Here is a 22,888-nt window from a genome sequence, read left to right on the forward strand (position 1 = left end):
TGATCCGTAGGTGTTGATTATGGTAACTCTCTCCTATCACTTACTATTTTGGATGAATCTTCTGTTCTTCTGGCCTGAGACAGTATAATGACATTTAGTGAAGTACAGTCTTGCAGTTGTTACAGCTGCTAAATGTAATATTGGTAGAAGGAGGTAAGAGTTTAACCTTTACTCATATCTCCATTTCCCTTATCTAAAGGAGAAAAAATAGTGTGTCTCCAATTGATGAGGTTAGATTTACTAACATTTAGATTAGGTTTTATATAGCTTGCTAGGAATCGGAGCACTTCCCTATTCTGGTGTTTTTGGTGTTGCCTGTCCGTTGTGCTACCCCAAGTCCCACAGTCTTGCCACTGAAGTGTCACAGTCCGTAAATGCTGAGGCACTAGCTGCTGGTAAGTTATAAAGAAAAAGGTTTTCCATTTAATTAAATTGTGTAAGAAAATGAATAATGCAATCTGAACACTATCCACTGATTTTTTTTTATCGTCATTCAATTTACCTTAGGCTTTGCCAATGTTTTTATTTCCCAGTTGCTACAGGCAATGTTGTTGACATAACAATATCATTCAGGTGGTTCAAGGCAAAGCTTGAAGATTTTGCAGCTGGATAAGGGCACGTGTGGGAAGAAGAAGAGTATGAGTTGAGATTGTGCGAGACATACACTACTTGCATATTTTTGTTGAAACCGTTATTCCCGATAATCAAGGAAAGAGTAATCGGACTGTCTGGCATTGACACCTTGCCAGCCGTGGAGCCCACTGTTATTAAATTTCTGGTTCTTGAAAGAGACTGTTTAGAAGTCAGTAAATGGGAATTTCAGTAGGGAAAGCGTTTTAGACGTGGTAAGTGGTGTTTACACAACAAAATTCTGTGTCAGTATTGCTAGCAATTCTACAAGAAGGTTTCCTGAAAACTTGTCAAGATAACTCTCATCAAAGCTGTTCACAATTTTTAAATCAAGTTTAGAGAAGAGAACCTGTGGGGAAAACTGCCAGAAGCGGTTTGTTACGGTAGCTCTCCGGAGAGATGCGGCCCCCACGGTCGCTGCCCGCGCGGCAGGGCCGCAGCAGGAGCCGCGCGTCGGCGCCGCGCTCCCTTAGCCGCCCTGCCGGCTTGTGGCTGCCCTGCCCTCCTTGCTCCTGCTGCGGCTTCTGCGTTGCTCTTGTGGTGTTAGCAAATGAAAGTTTACATCAAAGAGTAGTGCTCCTGAAATGCTGTACTGCATTGGATGTGCAAATAATTATTTTATTGAGGTGAAAACGAGGGTGAAGCTACTTTGTACTTTTTTCACCTGCGGACTTCAAAGCACTTAGAAAGACTCATGTGCATTAATTACTTCCACTTTACAGCTGGAGAAACTGAGTGTACAGGTTGTGGACAGATGTTCTCCTTTCTAGATTCCTCCATACCATTTGGAGATAGTCACCTTGAACTACTGCTGACAGTCACAGCTTCATCAGTAAGAAGGATCAGATGAGCACTGCCTAATTCCTGCTGAGTTCGCTAGAAGTTTAAAAAGCTACTGAAAGTAATTTGACCTTAACCAGTGTGACTTTGCCTGACACAGAGCAGGGAACCCTTCCTTCTGCCGGCAGCACTGTGGAAGCTGTGGTCTCCAGAAGAGACGTGGCAATGGAAAGCTGAGTGTTTAAGTGTAAGATGATTAAATGGATGGGGTCCAGCTCAGGAGGAAGTCTCCAGATGCAGATATCTGCATGTGGGTCACTAAGAGCTGCTGTAGCCAAGGGAGTGCAGAGCAGCTCAGCTGACCAGCCGCTGGCTGCTGGTTTGGAAAGAGCCAGGTGCTACTTGGGGCTCCCTCTGCTCCTGCCTGTGCCCAGATCTCCACTGGCTCTAGAGGGAGCTCAGCCACCACTCTCTGTAGAAGCCTCCATCTGCTAGCTGGGGTCCACCTTCACTGACCTGAAGCCTGTCTGCTCTTGTTTGCAAGTCTGAGCCCCCAGCTGCAAACTGGTCGCACAGGAAATCCTCAGAAAAGCCAGGAAGAGACCTTGACTCTAGTCCCGTGTCCAAAGAGTAACGCTGCTTCTCATGGCAAGCTTAAGGGTTCCAAAATGACTTTGGAGACAACAAGTCCTTACATCTCAAATTGCATGCTAATCCTCAACACGCTAACTTTGTGCATTTCTGCTGCTGCCCTACCCATAGGGATTGCTTCAAACACTTACAAGCATGGAAGGCTTGTAAGCACATTTTGTTGCTTTAATTTAATTTCCTGGTGAAAAATTGGCCAGCAGGATTGAGTTCTGTGAAAATGTAGTTTGGTTTTGCGGTGGGATTTCTGTTGCCCACAAAATGTAATCCTCATTCATGTAGCTTGCGGGCTCATTACTTTGTTTGGTACAGCAGCCTGTGGGCAGCGGAGGCCCTACTCTGCCAGGCAGCATGCGTGCCAGATGGCCTCCCCCTTTCCCCTTCCTCCCAAGCCGCTGGTTTTCTTCTGCAAAGCCTGATGCAGGCCTGCAAAAGGCAATGGCAGGTAGGCAATGGAGCAACACCGTTGTGGAAGCGACTCTTAGAGGAGAGAGACATAAAGATTCGGAGTTGTCAAAGCAGGACAAGCTCTGCAGCAGGGAAATCTCCAAGCACTGGGTCTCTGGGAAGAGCTTCTTGCAAATTCTACCTCTTTGCAATTAGGTAATGATAGTGTTGGCAATATGGAGGGTATAAAAAAATATGAAGAAATGCTCTTGGCTACGTTAGCTTGCAGCCAGAGCTCGCTCTGAGCACTGAGCCCGTGCTCATTTCATCGGCTTCGGAGCGATTCCTGTGGCCCTTCCAGCCCCGCGGAGGGCGGCGCTTCCTGCTCGTGCCCGTTTGCCCTGTCTGGCGTGGGGCCGCGGTGAGGACGGAGCCGCCGCGCTGCCCTTCCCACCACCCTGGCGGACCGTAGCTCCCTATTTTCCCCTCCTTGCACTGTCTTTAGCCAGTGCAAGGCTTAGGCCTGTGGAATGTTTGGTCCAATGGCGAGTAGTAGTTTTAAAGCCAAATGTGTACCTTCTGCAGCAAGGTATTTTTAAATGAGGGGTGCCTGGGAAAGTGCTAAGAACTGTAATCATTTTTGATTGAGAGGAATTGACAGAAAGGGGACACCACAGATCCTCTCTTGAGCAGGGTATTTTTGCAAAAATAACCTGTGTCGTGGGTTTAAAGAGAGCTGTGCATGATAGCAAAATGTCTTTTGTGTTTTGTTTTGTTTTTTAATGCATGTACAATATACTTAGGAAATACACTAGCAAACAGCTTTGCTGGGGCTTAGAATAGCTTTACAGTTGGACAACTTCCCCAGTAGTATCATGTGCCCACAGAAGGCAGTGAGGCATGTGGGTATCACCTCCTCTTGCACAAGGCAATTCCAAAGGGGACCGGGTTTTTACTGGGGAATTATAAGTGACAAAGGGAGGGGAGAGCCTGATAATTATTAATGGTGAGTCAGTCACTGTGTGCACACAGCTACTGAAAGGTAGTTTTCTGAGATTTCTTTTTTTTCTTATTGAACCTATTCATTATAAATATATGTCCAGAACTGTTTTGAATATAAACTAGCAGTATCATTTAAAAGCATTTTCGTTTTCTGAATGTAATTAAACTGGTTTCCGAGCTTCCCTGCTTGACAGCATCGACAGTGGGACTGTTGCTGGACAGACGAAAAGGAGAAAAGTGGGGTAAGGATCTTCCAGGTGCCCAGTGTAGGGCTTTACAGTGTTTCTGAAAGTGAGACTTGCAGAGATGTTGCTGTCCTTTATCTGCTCTTGGATTGCTGAAAGGCCACAGCTCCCGGCGCTGCTCCGTGTGCTGGTGCGGGGTCTCCAGGAAGGGACTGGCGTGGCTGGCAGCAGGACTCAGCAGCTCCCTGCTCTTCTCCTGAAACAAGGTCGCCACCAAAGCACTGCGAGCATCAAGTAATACAGTGCAGAATGGCATAGGTTACTATGTGTATGGTCAAATAGTTGCAGTGATATCTATACCATACTCTCACAAGAAATGTGATAGGAAGCTGGAGCGGTTCATTGGCTATTTTTCAAAGAAATGACGCTATGCTTCTTTTTTGTATAGTTTGTTTTGGTTTGTTTATTTTTGCTTTCAAATGTGGTCAAAAGTACACGGGAAACCTGACTTTGTTAGTTCTGTTACAATATTGCGTGTTGGGGTATTTAGAGTATTGGATATTTTTTTTTCTTTATTTTAGATCCACTGATACCCTTGCACCAACTTAAGTGTTAACATTGGCAGATCACTTAGGATGGCAGTAACGGACAAGGCATATCTTTCAAGGGCTTTTTTGTGTTTTTAGTGTGATGCGTCTGTATTTAAGAGCAGTAATTTCACCATATGAATGACTTAGATGTTGTCCAGTGGTCTATTCCAAAATGAGTCGTTTTATCTGTGATGAAATGATGCTTCCCTGGAATGAGAGCTGGCTCGTTTCCATTTCCCTGTCGTCCTTCAAGTGCTTGGTTTTCATGCTGAGTAACCTGCTGCACGCTTTTCCCGTGGCTCCAACGCCCAGATTCATCAGCTCTCAAGACAGTTTTTTGGTCTCAATTTGCTACCAGCTACTGAAATAGTTTCCGGTGGTTCAGTGTGAATTCTGGCTTCTAGATTTCCCATTATATAAAGCCATAGTTCCTAAGAGACCTAATAGTTTTCGTCACATTGTGTCCTGTCCCTATAAGCCTTTTCCACCCCATATGCTCACCAGGGAAGTGCTTAACCACCTGGATTATCCAAGTATTCCCGCAAAGTTAACCACCCCAAACAGCCTTTGTAGACACATTTTTGAAACGGTCAGTGCAGAAGATTGAATGTTTTTGTGGATGTTTTGCATGGTGTTACAGAGCTAAAGCTAAAACCACTGAGCTTAAAAAGATGCAGCAATCCTTTTAATTCTTTTTTTTTTTTCCTTTGTAGTGCAATTTTCCAGAGAACCAGGATGGCTAGAAGGCACGCTGAATGGCAAGAGAGGACTTATTCCACAAAATTATGTTCAGTTTTTATAGCTCTGTGCATTGAACGCCAAGAAGGTGTACATGGTATCCATGGATTTTTGTTATAGTCACTTCTCTCTGCTCTTGTGACTGTCTTTAATCAACAAAGAGCCTGATTATGGGTTGAAGATCCTAATCTGTATAAAGACATTAAGTGTTGCCAAATATGAATTACAAATAGAAGCTTCTTTAAGGGAGTTTGAATTGGGTGGAGACAAGAAAGTGGGATGGGGAATAGTTTAAGTTTTTAAGAGTTTTTCAGTTGTAAAGAACAACTGTGGTACATTTGTTTGGAAGGTAATTAGCATTTTCAGACAAGCATCTAGTTGGTCCATGACTCAAATAGCAGTGGAAGAAAAATTTTTAAAAACTTAGTGTCCTGGAGATTACGCATCTGTGTCCAGTGTTAACAGAATATTATTTGGTTTTGGAAAATATTGTTAGATTAAAAAAAAATAGCTATTATACTGATGATAAAATTTTGTTTCAAAATGGAAAAGACAATATGGAACAGACATATCAATAAGTAAAATAATAGGTTTGGAGACATGACATTTCTCAAATGTCTTGTGTGTGTGGCTTCATTTGTACTGTTTTATAAAGATAAGATACGTGAACTTTTATTACAGGCTCCTATATGTCATGGTTCCTTTGCTACTCAACATTACCACTGTAAGTGAAATAAAATGTTATTTGTTATTTACCATAAGTGCTCCTTACAGTGGGGAGTATCTTGCTGTGGTCTCTAAGGTACCGTATGGAGTGATTACGGGCAGTGGATGCAGAGCGGGTCACAACAGGCTCCATAGGGGCTGGGGACCTCCCCTGGGCCCTCACGTTTTGTCTCTGTCTGGCTGCTGCCCCTTGAATGTCCCTTTCTCCTCTCCCATGCCCACAACCCTTCATCAGGGCCCCCCAAGTGGCTGCGCTGCCGTCTCAGAGGGGCAGCAGCTCTCCGGGTCACGAGGAAGCCTCCGCGGCTTGGGGGTATTTAAACCTGCGCCTGTGAGAAAATGCACGCAGTTTATCATGAATTCTATTTTTTTTCTTTGCCTTTAAATAAGATCCTCTGGGAGGCAGGGGAGGGGAGACAGGAAAATATGACAGGATGACATGTTAACACAGGCTCACTTACTGCTAAATTGCACTCCGCAGAGGTGCTGCAGATAGACTTAGCTTGCACGTTTTTCTAACTAAAGTGATTAGTAAGCCAGGCAATGGTTAATGGTGCCTTAAGGTGGGGTGTTTGTTTCCTTAGGCCTGAACTCTGTCCTGTAATTTTGTTCCCAGGCTGCAGAGCCCGCTGGGCGCGCGCGGAGCTTCCTCCCGGCGCCGCGGGCCGAGGCCGGCGGGCGCGGGGCACCCCGCTCCGCTCTCCCTGCGACCAGGCGCCCGGAAAGCGCCCGGGGCAGTCGGGCCTTGCCGTGAGCCCGGCAGGCCGGCGTCTCCCCCCCGTTAGCGAAGCTGCAGCCACTTGAAGCTTTTTGAGTCACTTGGGCTTGTTTTTTTCTTGAAAACATGCAGTGTGTGTTCATTATGGTCTGGCTGCTGCCTCCCAAATGTTATTTTCAGCTTTGGAGCTGTTTCACTTGCAACATATTTTCTCTTTTCTTTTTTTAAGGGAAGTGGTTTAAAAACGCAGATACACAGAGAAGGAGTAAGAGACATTTTTTTTCTTTTCCAGTTGCTCATCAATGCAGTCCTGTGACCCTGTTTGCCTTTAGGTGAGCTGTTTTGAGATTCCTGTTACTTCTGGAGCCATGACAGAATGAAACTCCTCTTCTGAGAACTGAAACACTGAGCAGGGGTAATACTGATTCAAACTTTCTCACGTCCCAGATTTTGTCTAAAAGCAGTGGTGCAAGCTGAGCCAGATCTGATCTGGCTTTCAGGCTAACCACACTGCCTCTCAGGAATTCAGCTGTGGGAGCTGCTACCTGACATAAGGTTTTCCATAGCAGCCTGGTCCTATTCATCCTGGTGTGAGTACAGACTTGCACAGCAGAGTGGCCCTGCCCCAGCTCCTTCTTTCTGCTCACTGTCAACAGTTCTATAAGTGATGCCCTTGCACTTGAACATCAAGATTAAATGATGCTAAAAGATTTTTTTTTTTTTTTTTTAAAGACGTCCCTTCCACCTCCCTGTCCGTCTCAGTCCTTGGACACTCTTGTTCTATCTTCTGCTGTTGGGCCTTGGTGCTTGTCTCTCTTTCTTGTCTCGCTTTCCTGTGATTTGGTACATTTGGGAAGACAAAATAAGGCAATGTTAACTTGAAAGAGGTAGGATAGTAAATTAGTTACAGAGAAAGCCAGCTAAGAGGTGTGTGGTTTTGTCTGTTTTTTTTTTTTTTTTTTTCCTCTCCTCCTCCTCATCTCACTCGGTGGTGTCTGGTCTCACTCTGTCCTCCCAGGGAGCTCCTGCCTGTGGCCCTGTTGTTGCTTCCCAACTGTAGGTGCAGCTGAACCACGTCCTATTCTGCTCCCCGCACCAGGGCTGGTCACTGGGCACCCCCTCGGCCTGGGGCTCTCGTGAGCACTGGCCCCGCAGCGACTGGACAGGCCGGACGAGCGGAGCCTCGTGCCAGAGCTGGAGCAGGAGGGAGGTGCTGTGTGTGTCGGGCACCGGCTGGCGCCCGGCTCTGCTCCCTCCTTCCCCAGGGGCTGCTGGAGGCTGCCACGTGTTGGTGCCGCCGCCGAGGAGGGGCCTCCCTGTTCCGCGGGGCCCCGTACGGGAAGCGCCCGCCGCGTTGCCCTCAGCCCCTGTGCTCAGGGGAGCTCCTGCAGCCGTAGGGTGCCCAGGGCCCCGCCGCGCTGGCCTTGCTCCCTTAGCCCATCGCACAGCTCTTACCTGCTTCCCAGCTGAAGAAGTCCATCCCTCGGTGGCAGAGGACACGGTAAGCTGCACGTGCACCAGTGGTAAGCAGGTTATTACTGAGAGTTGTCTTTGAGGTTTTGGATATAGTTTTCTGCATAGGCGTTCAATAGTGTGCCCTGTTCTGTACTTGCAGTAGTGACCAGTTAAGCACCAAATAAACTTCATCTTACTGGTATCTGCAATTAAAACATTCTTTTTAAAGTAAAATATGGCATGTTTTAATAACAATAGCAAAATGTTTAAAATGGAAGGGCATTTTTACTATTATTTTCTGTCTTGCTGTGGACATGATGCAGACCTCCATTCGGAGGAGAAACCTGCACCAAAGCAGCTGGAGGTCAGGGTACAGCTTCCACGCTGAGTTCAAGCTGCTGGTCAGAGCAGTTGCTGCGGGAGCCAGGGCCATCCAAGTGCAGACCCAACCTGCCCAGCAAGAGCTGCCCTTGTTCTAACTGACCTTCTTAGTACAGTGGAAAACGTCCTGGCTCAGCAAAGGCAGCTAGAGCTGCTACCCTGGGAAGTCTCGTGCGTGGCACAGGGACAGTCCGCGTTTCCACGAGAGCCTCTGACCTTGCTCCGTAGGTATCACAGCGCTGGATGACGTGGAGCTGGAAGCCTTGTCTGGGTACCGAAGACTGATGTTTGCTTCCTCTCTGTGTCCAGGAGGGCGTCGGGAGCGCGCGTGCCCCTGCGTGCCCGTGTTGGCGCTTCGCTTCGCTGGAAAGCAGCTGGCAGAGCAGGTGGAGGCAGCGCTCGGAGCCCGGCAGCCGGCGGCCGCTCGGCGCTGAGGGCCGGTGAAGGGGCGGCAGCAGCAGCCCCCAGGAGCGGCCTGGGAAGGCAGCACACGTGTTGCACGATGCAGGAAGAGGTCTGATTGTTAGGATTTTTATGTTGTCCAATATTGTTTGGAAGGGTAGAGAAGCTTACTTCTAAGGAAAGCACTGCAGCAGCAGCTAGCTGAGATGATTGAAGTGCAAGAAATACTTGCAATCAAACCAGTTTAATTCATGTATATTTGTACAATTTATATAAAAAAAATAGGTACTTGCAGACATTAACATAAAGACCAAACAATATTTTCTATTTATTTAAAAAGCTTTAAACATACAGAAGCAAACCCCTAATTATAAATGCATCATTATGCATAGATTTTACTGTTTACACCATACTGCTGGCTGCTTTTATTTTTCATCCAGGAATCTAGTTAAACTCCAAGAATTCTTAAACATTCCTCTGAGCTTCCTGGCCTCAGAACTGCTGTCTGTTTTATCAAGTCATTGACCTCCAGCTGAAAACATTGCTCTAAAAAAAGGAAAAGTCAAATCTTTAATAAACAATTAAAAGTGCATTAATTGTAGATTTTTTTTTAATTTCATAAATGTTTAAACAAGTCAGTGAAAAACACCACCCTGTGAATTAGCTTTTTGCATTATTGATTGTAAAGTATCTTTTTAATAAGATTTTGATATTGCAAACTTTTAGTCTTTCTATTTTATTTTGTGCAACTGTTCAGCTGCACAGTGTGTAGTATTCCTGAAATACCCACTGCAGTACATTAACACTATTTTACATTTTTAACTGTGTATACAATGCTCTTGCTGTATATCCCCATTCCTTCTTACAACAAAATAATTTTTCTTAATGAACAGAAGCCCACTTTTAGAAGATGTTTTTAGTTTGTCTTGTATTTTGCAGGAGACAAATGCCTATTTCATTCTAAACAAATTCAAAATAATGCAACTTTTGGTAGCTAAAAGCCTAGTCTTTTTTTTTTTTTTTTCTGTACAGATTTAGATAAAAAAGTGATGGCTATTCTGCTTAAGTGTCCTGGATAAGAGAACACGGCCTCTTACAACATCTATATCCAATTTTATCTATTTCTTCAATGATCTCTAACAAAAAATAGTAATCAATGAATGGTTTCATAAACAACAGGTGATTAAAGTAAAGGATTTATTATAATTCGCTTACAGTTGTTTGCAAAGACAGACATACGTTTTTGCATAAAGATATAAATTGCTTTTTAAAACTAATTTAGTGTGTTTAATTATATGAAGTTTCTGTGAATTATGAATTGTACCAAACCAAGATTAAAAGTAATAAGGTACAAAAATAAGAGCAAACAGACAACAATTTGGACTGGGACAGGCATTTAACAGTGAGGTGTAGAATATGGCTTTGCTATTTTAATCAAGCAAAGTTACTTTGAGACAGAAAAGGAGGCAGTAACTTTGTTAATATAAAAAGCTGCTGCAGACTGTATTCACCCAGAATCTGGCTTTGAAATTTCCTATTTTAGACTTAAAACAGAAAAGGTAAATGAAAGGATGGATGTCTGACTATTCCTGTAAACAACCAGTCTGCATGCAGTGGATCTCATGTTGGAAGTTTGGCTTTCATATTGCTGTGCAGGTCAGTATTTAAAGATCTGCCTATGAATTAGACTTCCAAAATGCAAATAATATATGTATGTATATATTTATATATATAAAAAAACCTCTCTGAATACAGTCTTTACAGATTACTCATTGCATAAGGCAGGTGTCATTTAAAAAGACAAGTAGCACTGACTGTCTTGGGTGCACCAAACTGCACTTTGAAATTCTCAATCAGAAGGGTACATAATTTCCATTAGACCACCATGAAAAAGAAATGCTACATTCAGACCAGTCAAGGGACAACTATAGCCCCTAAATATCAGTGTCACCTACACAGAACACTAGGGATTAGGATTCTGAAAAACTATCCTATTTAAATCAGCACATGGTAGCAACAGTGAGCCTCAGAGAAGTTCACCTGGCCTCTATTCTACTCCAAAAATCTGTATTTGCTTATAAATTGTGAAATAGTGAAAATCACCTCAAAAAGCTTTTCATTGCAGTTTACTCCAGAGAAAACATTTTTGAGACAAAACTAGACCAGCTGAGTTGAACTCGTAGCGTTAACAAGTGTCTTTCCAGACATATTCTGGTTATTACAAAAATTCTTACAAAACCAAACATGTTTTATCACTAAAAATTCAACTCAGCTCATCTGCCCTTATCCGTAGCTTCCCATCCTCCTCCTCCTCAGCGCCCGCCCGTCCCGCACACTTTCTGCCGTGATCTGCATGTTCCTTTCAGCATTATCAGAAATGGCCAACCTGAAATCATGATCTGACCTTTTAGGAGCTTGTAGGTATTCAGTAATCAAAGGAGAAACAAACAATTTGGGAAACCTTGATAAAAAAAGAAAAATCATTCAACATCTATTCACCCTTACTCCCCTGAGAGAGAGCGCGAGAGGGAACCCAGGGCAAGAACTGGCTGTATCGTGAAGCTGGCAAAAGCTCTGGGGAGACTGTAGTTTGTCTTGTTAAATGAAACCTCCGTAAAGTGGCAAACTCAACAGCGGGTAGGTTCCTACAGAAATATGAAGCAGGTTTTCTAAGATGGGCTCGAGTCATGTACACTTGCAAGCGAGAGACAAAAGGAAGAGAAATAGAGCGGAAAACAGAAAGGCTTAAATACAACAGAAAAAGGTTAGGTGTGGTTATTTACAACAGACACTGTAGGATGGTAAATTAGATATGATGCTAAAAAAGGCACAGCTTTCCCTTTCTTAAATACACTGTAAACGGTTCATTATGCATGCAGAACATTTCACTTTACAAAAAAATTACCTTGTTTGTTTAGACAAAGATAGTACTTAAATAGTCTCCAGCAAAATAGAGTTCTTTCAAAAATACTTTCCCATTCATCCTATTAACCATTAAAGATTTTTGTCTCATTTACAAAAGTTCCTTACACCTTATTTCAGGTCCTTCACAATTTATACATACAGCAATGTACAGTACAGCAAAAGACTGCAAAAAATTATTTGTAAAGCCAGCACAATAGATACTATAAATTGATACCAGGGCATTTGTTTTCATATCTTATCCTCCTTAATTAAATAGTAAATGGACACTTAACACAGTGTATATCATCAGCTATGATGGGATAAAATGGGATAACAAATGCCACAGGTGGGGAGAGCAGAGTATTCCACACCAAATGTTCTGTTATTACTTTACACATTAGGGTTTTGTGTGTGTGTGTGTGTGTGTGTGTGTGTGTGTGTACGTATGTATATATAGTTTTGTTTGTTTTTCTTTTTTACAAGAAAAGAATATTAATGCCCCATATTGACTTTACGTTTTTATGTGCAAACCAAGGGTAAGCTTTAAAAAGTTCTCATTAGTTCTTGAACCCTTTTAAAACAAGCAAACAATACCAGAAACTACATGGCATATTTAAAACTCCGTCTGTTAAAATATCAAAATCAAAGAGTTATTGACTAGATATGGCTTTTCATCCGAGGAGCAGGAACATTTTTCTAAATGTTTTAGGGTAAGGGGTAATTTCCAAACATCTAGGTCTTGCCAAATCCAGGTCAACTGTTCTCCATTCCCCAAACTCTTCGCTTGATTTTAGACTATTTTCTCTTGATTTTAGACGGCTGAACAAGTGTAAATAGCATGTTTAAAATATGGTTTCTTGGGTCCTTCATGGGTGTGGAATAACACAGGGAAACTTAAGGCAAAGTTCTTCCATTTAAGACATTTTCTATCACTTCCTGTGAAAGTACAGGGGCTTGGCATTTCCAGATTCCACCTTTGGTAGCTGGTCACTGATGATTTCCACCAGCATGGCTGGAAACTCTACTTTCAGTGCCTGAGACTCTCGGAAGGTGTAGAAACAGAATTCCAACAAGTCACTAACCAGCTGCAATACAAAAAGAAAGAGAGATTAGGAAAAATGCACAGGACTCTGCATGCCATGGCTTACAATAAAATCCAGACCAGTGTGACGTGCTGTACCATACTGCAATAATGGATAGTGCTAAGCAGTGGGGTCTAACTTAGCAGTCCATTTGCAAGTGTTGAAATCAGAGCTCGAACCCAGATCCCCAAGTGCTACGGCACCAGTTAAGATTCAGATATTGAGAAGAAACCGAGACATCACAGATGCAGCGTTTCAGCATAAGTAAGTGCTCTTCCTTTCACTAGGTCAACGGGCCACCATGAAAAGTAGAGGCCAAGTCTGGCACATAAAGCCTTCTGCCCAGAGGAACGTGCCCTGCCATAGGCTGTTACGGGGCTGCTGTCAGCAGGACACACGCGTGCTAGAGCAGAGCGGATGGGTAACTTCAGTGCACGCCCCAGAGGCCGCCCTTGAACAGGCCGGAGCAGCGACCGGGCTGGGCTGAGCAGAGCGGTGGGGGCCACCCGGCAGCACCGCGGGGGCTAGAGCAGCCCAGCGGGCAAACGTGGTCATGGGGTAAAACAGTAACTGCACCAGGCAGCGATGAAGGCTTTTTAGAAACGTGCACACACATGTGTGCGCACACACTCACATGCACGTGCCTTCCTGCCGGTCCTCCTCTCTTTCTGAGGACCACTCATGTTCCCTCTCAGGCTACGAAGTACAATGCTGAGCTGAAGCCTGGGCTATGATATTATATAGAGCTGTATTTAACAACAGCAATTTCTGCATCGTCCTTCAGTGTCAGAGAAGGAAAGGTCATCACCGCACCCCAGAGGGTCCCGTCAGCAGAACCGGGGAGCAGCGTTTACCCGGGGCGGCCCCTCCGGCTGGCGCCCGGCGGCAGGAGCGGCGACGCAGCAAACCCTGCTCTGTAATGCAGGGAGGGCCTCGCACCATGCGGGCCTGAGCAGGGAGGGCCCTCCTGCTGCCAGCCGCTTTTTGGCATGTGCGGGAAGAAATACGCTATATATCTTCAAAGCACCAATAAACTTACTCCAACTAACCTCCACCTTGTCTCAAATGTTGTTATGCCAATTGCAGTTTTTATAGGTTACATATCCATATGTAATGGGAAGCTCACTGCCACTACAAGAAATAATCATTAACTTTGTTTTTTTGTTGTTGTTTGTTTGGGTTTCTTTTGGAGCATTTTAATTTTTTTCTTCTGTCTGCTGCTACCTTCTTCATGCAAAAATCACAAACTGCAGCTTCTCTGCTGTAAAACAAACACTGCAAGCACAGGAAAAATGTGAAGGCCGAAAGACCTCATTCAGCCTCCCTGCTCAGGGAATTATTTCTTCTATTTTAATGATTAAAAACATGACAGAGCAATCTCACAGCTCAACCCACTCCTGTGCAAGCCCTTGCTGTGTTTGTTTTACATAGTGCTTTATAACAATCAAGAAATACCTGTTTCTGATCTTGAATAAGACACCGTCATTTCAGAAACAGTTTTTGTGTGGTGTGACCTATAGGCTGCTGCAGCCAGGGCAATCGCTCCTGTACAAACACACCAAGGCATTCAAGAAGGAAGGAACAAGACGCCAACCGCCAAGGTCCTGCCTTGGGCTACTCCACCGAAGAAATACTAGAGCCTATTCAGAAAGTCACAACTTACACCCTGATAAATTTTGCTACTTTCTGTCCATAGAGAGCACTTAAACCACTGCTACCCATGTAGTTTTATCAAACACCAGACTGTTGTATCAATTCTTAAATGAGTGTTGAAGTCCCTACCAGAGCTCCAGCTAAAGTTACTGTAGGAAAAGTCTCTCTGCAAGGCTGGAACAAAAGTGCGAGATCCAGACAACCTTCTTGCCTAACAGATTATTTACTGTCAGTATTTTCTCAAGCGTTCTTGAAAAATCCATCAGGAATTTATAAATGAGGTGCTGGGCTCACCGGAGCACAGGCCCAGGTTGCTGCTGCGCCTCCGTTCCTGATGATGCAGCACGTCCCCAGGCAGTGCTCATTAATTACACAGCGAGGCTGCATTAGGAGAGGCACAATTTTGTTTTTAAGGGGGAAAAAATGCTGATGTTCATTGCAAATGCAAACGGGCAGGGAAGGGAGCCGCTGCCGCTCGTCTCCACACAGAGCGTGTCCCAGACACGCAGGGACGAGCGAAGGCGACTCCTGCTACCCGTCCCCTGCGCGCTCTCCACCCCCTCGGCCAGCACCAACCCAGGCCTCCGCTCACCGTGGCGCCGGGCGGGCGCGAGGGGCCTGTTGCCCCCGCGGGCCTTGCTGCCCCCGCGGGCCCTGCCACCCCCACGGGCCTTGCTGCCCCCACGGGCCTTGCTGCCCCCGCGGGCCTTGCCACGCTGGGGCTGCCCCCGCCTCGCACAGGGAGCGCACGGACTGGCCGGAGCGCGCGGGCCGACGTGTCCGCGCGGGGCCGCAGCCCTGGGCGCAGCGCGCGGGGCCGCACTGCCCCGGTGCAGCCCGAGCAGCAAGGCTCACCCGGCACGTAGAAGTACCTGCAGCCTCCCAGAACGTAACACATGACTTCGGAGCCTTAACAAAAACGTATTTTACACCTACCCAGCCCTCTCAAGTGCTTGGTCCTGTATGACATGACCGTCTTATCTATGGTAGCTATCATTTGTGTTACTTTTCCTTAAGCAGTTACCGCTTTGAATGTACTTGGCACTACTCTAGCCAAACAGCAGCAACAACCCTGAGTGAAGCACGCCGTACGTTGAAGGAGGGTGGCAGGACTGTGGTCACAAACTGCTGAACTGCAGCCTTACCAGAACTTTTTTTTTTTTTTTTTTTTTTTTGGTACAGCAACAGCATTTTTTGCTACAGTTTTGATTTACAACAGATAAACAAGTGTAAGCAAGTGAAGGATCTGCTTGCTTTCATGATACGTGGCCTCTATCCTCACAGCCACAGCAGCTGATGCACCAGAGGCTGCAAATGCTCCCTAAGTGAGAGAGCTAAAGAAGTGAGCTATCTGGCACCTCTACGTTTGGCTTACCATCTTTCTGTATCAAATATACTGCTGCTTTTTCTTCTTCAAAGGACTGTAAAATTGCACTAAGAATTCATACCCACGTTTTTCTTACAGTCCTTCCCCTCTGCTTTTGGGAGGTTCTACTGGAAATGCTGAGAGCATCTTTGATACAGCAGTGCGAAAGGCAACGCTGTAATTCAGCGGGGCGACTGATAGCGCTGCTGTTTCTCAGGAGCGTGTCGCAGGGCCCAGGAAGTTGCCGTTACCATCCCGGGTCGGTGCGGTGACGGAAACGCTCCGGAAGCTGCGCGCCGGCCCGCTGAGAGCACCGCGCTCCTTCGGGCCGCGCCGTCCGGGACAAGGGGGCTGCGCAAGGGCGGCAACTCCCGCCTTTGCACCCAGCAGGAGCAAAACTCCACAGCCTCCCGGGCAGGAAAACGCCACTAAATGAACTAGTATCAACTCTGCTACCAAGATCCGGACCCGAAGGGCTGAATCCTCACGTCTGTGTTGGCTGGACGGCAGCAGGACACGGCAGCCCTTCCGGAGGCAAATCCGGACCCGCGCTGGCTACAGCCCTCGGCCACTGCAGGCCTCAGTTACTGCTCCCGGCCCTGCCCTGGCTGCGCTGGCGCCCACGCGCGCCGAAGGCTGCAGCGCTGAGCTGCACTTTCTCAATCCTCGTATCTGTATGATGTGCTAAGTGCTTCTGAGAAACAGCAGTATTGAACAATAACCCTGTTATTAGGGTGGGATTTCTATGAAATGGTTTTTTTCACCCCACTGTTCTTCAAAAACAGCTTCAGTGAAGTCCCCAAAGCTGACACAATTGTAATGACCCTCAAATACTTGCAGTAGTTATGCAGCGAAACCAAAAATAGATTTGAGTTTGGGAATCTCACCATGCCCTTGAATGAATTTCAGAAACAGTAAAACCGCCTCATTTGCAAGAAGCAGATTTCTGTGCCAGCTCTGCTCTCCGACTGCACAACCTCTAGCAAACTCCGCCTGTGGTGTGGAAGGCTGCAGTGGCTTCTCTAACACGTACAGCAGCACTCTGCGATCCAGCCTACCGACACAGCGGTTAAGGCAACTCTTGTTGGGTAACCACACAGTGCTGGGCAATTAACTGCACTTGGTGCCAACAAAGTCACAGCCTTCTCGCCCAAAGACGCCACTCCAGCAACCTCCCCCTTTCCCCATGGGGAGGCATCCTGCCCTCTTCCACTCATCGGCCGGTCGCGATGCGTGTGCCGACAGCCTCAGAGCTGCGCACGGACACAGCCCGCACGACCCTTGCGCTGAGCCGGGCTCTGGGAGGGGACGAGCAGCAGGACTTCACTTCTTGCCTCCAGAAACCTGCATGTTTGGAAGTGAGCAGGAGCTGGCAAGGAGCAGTCACCAAGGCGAGCCAGGCTGCCTCCTCCTCCGGCGCAGCCAGCGGCCCCGCGTGCATTTGGGACCACTGCAATCTCCCGCATTTCCCCCTTCAAGCAGTGGATACAAAGGGAAAACATTGCCAGAGGGGTCTTGCTACTCCATTACAACCTGTTTTCCTCTTCTCTCCTGGTCTGAGATGTAAATTGCTTATTGCTCTCAGGGTAAAATGTTCCACATTGAGGTGATTCATTCAGCCACTCTGATTCTTACAGGTACGTACGTACCCTGGTGTCCCGGGGGCTGATTTCTTCTTGAAATCTTGACCTCCTAACCCAAAGAGCAAAGCTTCCAATGAAACACGGAGGGCAGCCTGAGGAACGAAGCCTCTGAACGCACCCAGGTGCAGGGGTTGGGCACCCTAACCTAAACCGGACCCCTAACCCGGCTGAGCAGAACCTGCTGCTGCCCAGGCGGCTGTTACCGAATTAGGAGATATTTCCCCCCCGTAAACACGTACAGAGAAACCACGGCACTCACAACCAGGCTCCTACTTCACAGCTCGGCAGGCCGTGGCGGGGCCGAGCCAGGCTCATTTCGTGTGTCAGAGGAAGCGCTCAAAGCCGCAGCCCCACGCGCCATGGTGGGCCCCGAGCGCCAGCGCGGGACAGCCCTGGGCGAGGGCCTCGGGCTCCCACCTCCTCCTCCCCAGAGAGGGGAGCCCTGGTCCCCACCCGAGAAACGTCTGTCAGGGCAGAGGACAAAACATCCAGCCACAAGGAACGCAGCGAGCAGCGCTCGGAGCAGCCTGCCGCAGGGAGCCGGGAGCAAGTTCCCCACGCGGGCGCCGCACACTCGCTACCGCAGCTCGCGCCTCGCTCCTGCTTCCGTGGGGCCACGCAGGGATACGGGGCTGCAGCTGACCTCCGAGTCCACGCAGAAAACGCTGCTGCGCGAGGTAAAGTACTGGGACCGAACAAGGCTCCGAGCAGCTCATCAGCTGCGGGACGAAACACCAGCAAACCAGCGTGGGAATAAATGGAGCCGACGGTGCCGGCCGTGGCTGAGGAGCTCCCCACGGCTACGCGCTTGTGGGGCCGGGCACCCGCACGGGCACATTCGCAGGCACCGCAGCGGGCCCAGGAAGCACCCCTGGAGGGTCCGTGCCTTCCTTCCCCTCGTCAGCTTTTCTCAGCGCCTGTAATCCTGGCGCTGTCAGCCTATGGAAAGATCCACCTCAGCTATAAAGTATTCCGTTTAGGAACCATAAAAAATTAATTATTCAGCAGTGTGAGCCTTAAAGAATGTATTTTTGTTTGGCAGAAAACATCAACAAGCAAATGACAGTGCAGAGCTCTGCCTTGCCAAGACAAGGGGAGGTTCACATTAGGGTTTAGTGCCATGGCATCGAAACAAAAGCCCTCAACTCAAAGTCTGTTTAGTATCAGCCAGATTGAAACCAAATTCAGCTTTTGTTCTGCAAACTGCCTGACCATACACTAAGCTCGACATATGAAACGAGGCTTGCCATGCAAGATGCAACCCTGCTGCCAAAGCCAACAGGAGATGCTGAGGAGGATCCAAATGAAGTTTCTGATACCCTGTGCAATACATCTGTTTCTAATGTTCCCGCGTGCCGCCTGTCTGATCCCGTAACGCAGTCCACCCAACGCTGCCGGTATCTCGCGCTGAAACGCACGTGCCGGTTCTCGGGCACAGGAATGAAGCGGCCCCGTTCGGGGTGAAGGACGCAGATCGGCCGCCCTTGCTGCGCTTCCGTCCTCACCACGTCCCGCTGCTTCAGGAAAGGACTAAGGCTGGCCGGGCCCAGGGTCCAACCAAACCGCGCGCGAGGGAGGCGCTCTTGCCTGCGCTGCTGCCCACAGCCCTGCGCGGATCCCTGCGCACGCGGGGCCGGCAGCGACCGCAGCGGCTCGGCCGTCGCGCAGGAACGCGGGGCCGCGAGGGCCACCCACGGCCCTGCTCTGAGCCCGGCTCACGCAGCGCCGGCGACGCCGGATCGACTGGCCTCTCTGCTCCGCTCAGGGTGGACTTCCATCTCCTTGTTTTGCTTTCTGGGCTTGGTGGCTTTATGGATCATTAAAAAAAGTTGCTGATTTTTTCAGAAGCTGAAGTGCCTACCTGGCCTTTTTGAGAATTGCTGTTTTCCTCACCTTGGCACTTTGCTACCTGTGCATATGTTCACTGTATGGATGAATGACATAATACCCTGAGCAATGTAAAACCACCTTGTTTTTTTTCGTATTTTCCTTCCTCCTGTTATATAAGCCAAGCAGACTGTAACCTGAGCTTCAGACACGCTTTCATTTCGCACAGTCCCCAGAAGGCCTGTTTAAGAGCCAGGCTGGGAAGGGCGCTCGGGTGCCGACGCGCAGGAGGCTGCTCCGCGCGGCCGACCCCGCGCCGCGGGCGGCCGGAGCCCGGCACCGGCACGGACGCCGCCAGAATCCCTTCGGCTCGCGCCGCGGACGCCCGCGCCGCCGCTCCCGCAGCACAAAAACGTGGGACTTCAGCTCTCGTTAGACCACTCGGCACCACGTGTATTCTGAGCCTTTAAAATCGTATGGAATAAGTTAAAAAATACAGAGGTGCCAGCTGAAAAGGGCTCCTCTTACACTGAAAAATTTAGGAGAAAATTCACATATACACTGATAAAGCAGAGAAATGCTGCACTAAGGGGCAAAGGGGGCAGAAGAGTAATTCTCAGTTCCAATTACTATTACCATTATTCTAGATTTATTCTGGTAAGATTTCAAAAACTGAAAGCGAAAAAATCAGTTTTAAAGAGAAAAATAAACAAGTGCTTTTGCTGAACAAGTCTCAAGCACATTTGTGCAGACAACTCGACTCTTTGGAGGAGAATGCTGACAACGGGGCTTTCTTTACAAGTCCTGTATTGTAAGGTGCTATTTTCACACAAAGGTAATGTAAAAATAGCTTAATTAGAAGTGAAATAAAACACCAGAGCAGCCGGAGCTTCCCCCGGCGGGCGCAGCCTCCCGTGGCCGGCCATGCCGCGCTGGAAGGGCTCACGGGACGCGCGGTGTCCTGCCCGGGCGCGACGCGCTCATCTGGCCGCGCACAAACAGCCCTCGTGGAAAAAACGAATCACAGACGCCGCGTGTTTTGAGGAGGATGAGAGAACTGTACAAACGCAGGGGTTTCTTAACTGCCTTGAGCTTCACATGCGAATGTCTTGCAAATGATTTTATCACCCATCCCCTTTTCTTTCCACTAGCACACTACAACTTCCTTTGCTGGCACAGAACAAGTGAAACCTGATCTCTGAAGAATGAGCTATTACTGCAGTACTAATAATACTCTCTCTGCCTCCCACTAAGATTTTCAATGTTTTAATGAACAACAGAACAATATTTGAAAAATAATCCCATATGTACATTCTGTAAACAGACCTCAGGCTCCTATACAGCGTTGACCTGAAGTGCACTGTACTGTACCGTCTCTGCAAAAATGGAATCTGAGTACAAAGCAGCACAAATGCACATGCATGCGCTGAGCGCAAGGGCTGCAGTTTCTTCACGCAGCAAAGTTACTTTTCTGCCCCGCGAGGGTGTGTGGAGGTGGCGGTGGCGCTTCCCTGCAGCGCAGCTCCCCTGTGCTCGCCCTGCGCTCGCGGCACCGCTCGCCGAGCCCCAGCGGCGCCTCCCGCAGAGACACAGCGGCAGCACCAGCACCGGCAGTGCCGTGGGGCTGCTTGGCCCAGCCTGGCCTCACCGCAGCGGGGCTGCTCGGCCTGGCCTCACCGTGGGGCTGCCCGGCCTGGTCCGACCTCGCCGCCGTGGGGCTGCCCGGCCTTGCTGCGGGGCTGGCGCTCCCTGGGCAGCTCTGCTGGGTGCCAAGGGGGCGAGCGGGACGACGGCGCGTCCTGCTGCCCCGGCTCTGCTGGAAAGGAGGACACGGAGCCACGCAGAGCCTGGCGCTACGGAGGCCTCTCCCAGGCGCGCTGGTGGCTCCCGGACGCTCGGCAGCTACCTGGTCCCCGCGCGCAGGGTCCCGGGGAGGAGGGGGTCTCCGCACTTACGGCTCCAGGAGCCGGGGCCAGGCTGTCGCCAGCTCAGCAGCCCGGCGCCGCGGGCACCTGCTCTGGAATCTCGAGCTCGCCCCACGCGCCGGACACCGGCCGCAACCCCTCAGAGCCACCGCGGCACCCAAGCGCCTGAGACTCCCAAGTCAGCTACCACATCTCACACCAGATACATATAAAAGAGAAACCTCACCCTGAAAGGAGACAGGACAGCAGAAACAAGCCAACGATTCAGATAATTTTACACTTGAAAAGCTCAATTAAGGCTTCAAATTCCAAAGACAGCTCCGAAGTCTTAATGTATCTTCTACAGCCACCATTATGAGACTCACGGCTGTAGGGATGGCCGGGTAACTCAGCACCGAGGGCACGCCGCCACGCTGGGCGCATGGCGCACGCCGGACACCCTGCGCCGGGCAGCGCCGCGGGGACGCTCCGCACGGCAAACCCGCTCCGTGTCCAGCGCCCACCGCCGGCGCCGACCCCGACGCTGACGGGATCACCGCAGGGACACACTACCACTCAAGCAAAGAAGAAGGCAGCAGAACCCAACCCTTAGTGACACATTTTCTGGTTTTATTTGGCAGCTTTCCTTAAATTTGTCTAACAACTTTTCTCAGGTGTTGCTTTAAAAACAAGGAGTTTTTTTCTGCCTGTGAGTTAATACAATTAAAGACCGCTGCTTTATCTTAACGGAGAGATTTTTGCTTAATGTGTCTGCGCTCCCTGAGGAGTTATACTTACATCATGCATGGAGTCAAGAAGCTTAGTCAGTTGGTAGAATCTCTGCCAGCTTTGCCCAGAGTTACTTGGACATTTAGTTACCATCTTCTTTAGTTCTTTAATGTAATTTGCCCTCATTTCTTCAAATGCAGCTTGGCTTTTGAGACCATCCTTGGGAACTGTCATTAAAAAGACAGTCTTACGTTAATATTAAATGTATTGCTTATGTTTTTGATGTGCATATTTAAAAGTTACAATAGTTAATGGATGAAAGAATTAAACCTTTAAGTAAAGTCCATAATTTTACAGACATTGGTAAGGAATCAACAACATCATACAGATTTTCAAGTAATTCAAGCATCCTCTCCAGATCTGTGAGTGCAAAAGGTTTAACTGAGGCAGAGGATGAGATAACATCTCTGAAATGCAACACAGGCCGCCCTCCTGCCGAAACTGATTTTAACATGACCCAACCATAAAAAAAAGCAGATGGATCAGGAATATTTCTTTAGAAGTGGAAGACGTGATTTATCATTTTTAAATGATCACCCGCACGCGGGGGACGGAGGGGAAGGCGCAGAACCACAGCAGGTCGGCGCTCCAGCGCAAGAACGGCTACGTGGTCAAGCAGCACCTACGTTTTCCTTTGACTGTTAGCAAGCATCTGCAGGACACCTAGGACAAGCAAGCATTAAATGGAAGACAATTTTCCAAAGCCGAGTCCTGACTGACTGTTTGACAACGACATACAACTGCAGCCTTTAATAAAAACATTTCTAATGTCCCTAAGTCCTCATCTACCAAAGGGATCATTTCACAAGTGGACTAAATCAATCGGTTTGATACTTCCTGGGGTAGCTGATACAGCAAGGGTAACTCTGCAAGCAAATACCACTGCTGCTCTAGGCTGCAAAAGCTTTTCACTCCAATAGGTTCTGTGCCAAACAGGGACCCCTGAAGAGTTTATTATGCAAAATATTCTCATGTTTTAATATTGGTCAAATACTGCTTAACCATCAAATAAACTCTACACCACTTAATGCTAGCTGATAGAAGAAAAATAAAATTCTACACTATATGGTAGTGAGTT

General features: G+C 48.0%; 2 protein-coding genes across 2 annotated transcripts in view; one reads left to right on the plus strand and one right to left on the minus strand.

The window, feature by feature from the left end:
- The window catches only part of ARHGAP10 (Rho GTPase activating protein 10), a 126,533-nt gene extending 121,379 nt beyond the window's left edge, over nt 1–5,154 (plus strand). Inside the window, exon 23 of the mRNA XM_088526548.1 lies at nt 4,936–5,154. Coding sequence (XP_088382674.1) covers nt 4,936–5,024 — 89 coding nt within the window. The 3' untranslated portion in view covers nt 5,025–5,154. The remainder of the gene's footprint in view (nt 1–4,935) is intronic.
- Nucleotides 5,155–12,130: 6,976 nt separating this feature from the next.
- NR3C2 (nuclear receptor subfamily 3 group C member 2) overlaps nt 12,131–22,888 on the minus strand; it is a 202,557-nt gene continuing 191,799 nt past the window's right edge. Inside the window, exons 7-8 of the mRNA XM_010226142.2 lie at nt 21,820–21,977; nt 12,131–12,631 (exon numbers count right to left, since the gene is read on the minus strand). Coding sequence (XP_010224444.2) covers nt 12,476–12,631; nt 21,820–21,977 — 314 coding nt within the window. The 3' untranslated portion in view covers nt 12,131–12,475. The remainder of the gene's footprint in view (nt 12,632–21,819; nt 21,978–22,888) is intronic.

This window comes from Tinamus guttatus, unplaced genomic scaffold (assembly GCF_059628265.1).
Source record: "Tinamus guttatus ecotype Peru unplaced genomic scaffold, ASM5962826v1 Tinamus_guttatus_pri_ptg000247l, whole genome shotgun sequence".
NCBI lineage: Eukaryota > Metazoa > Chordata > Aves > Tinamiformes > Tinamidae > Tinamus > Tinamus guttatus.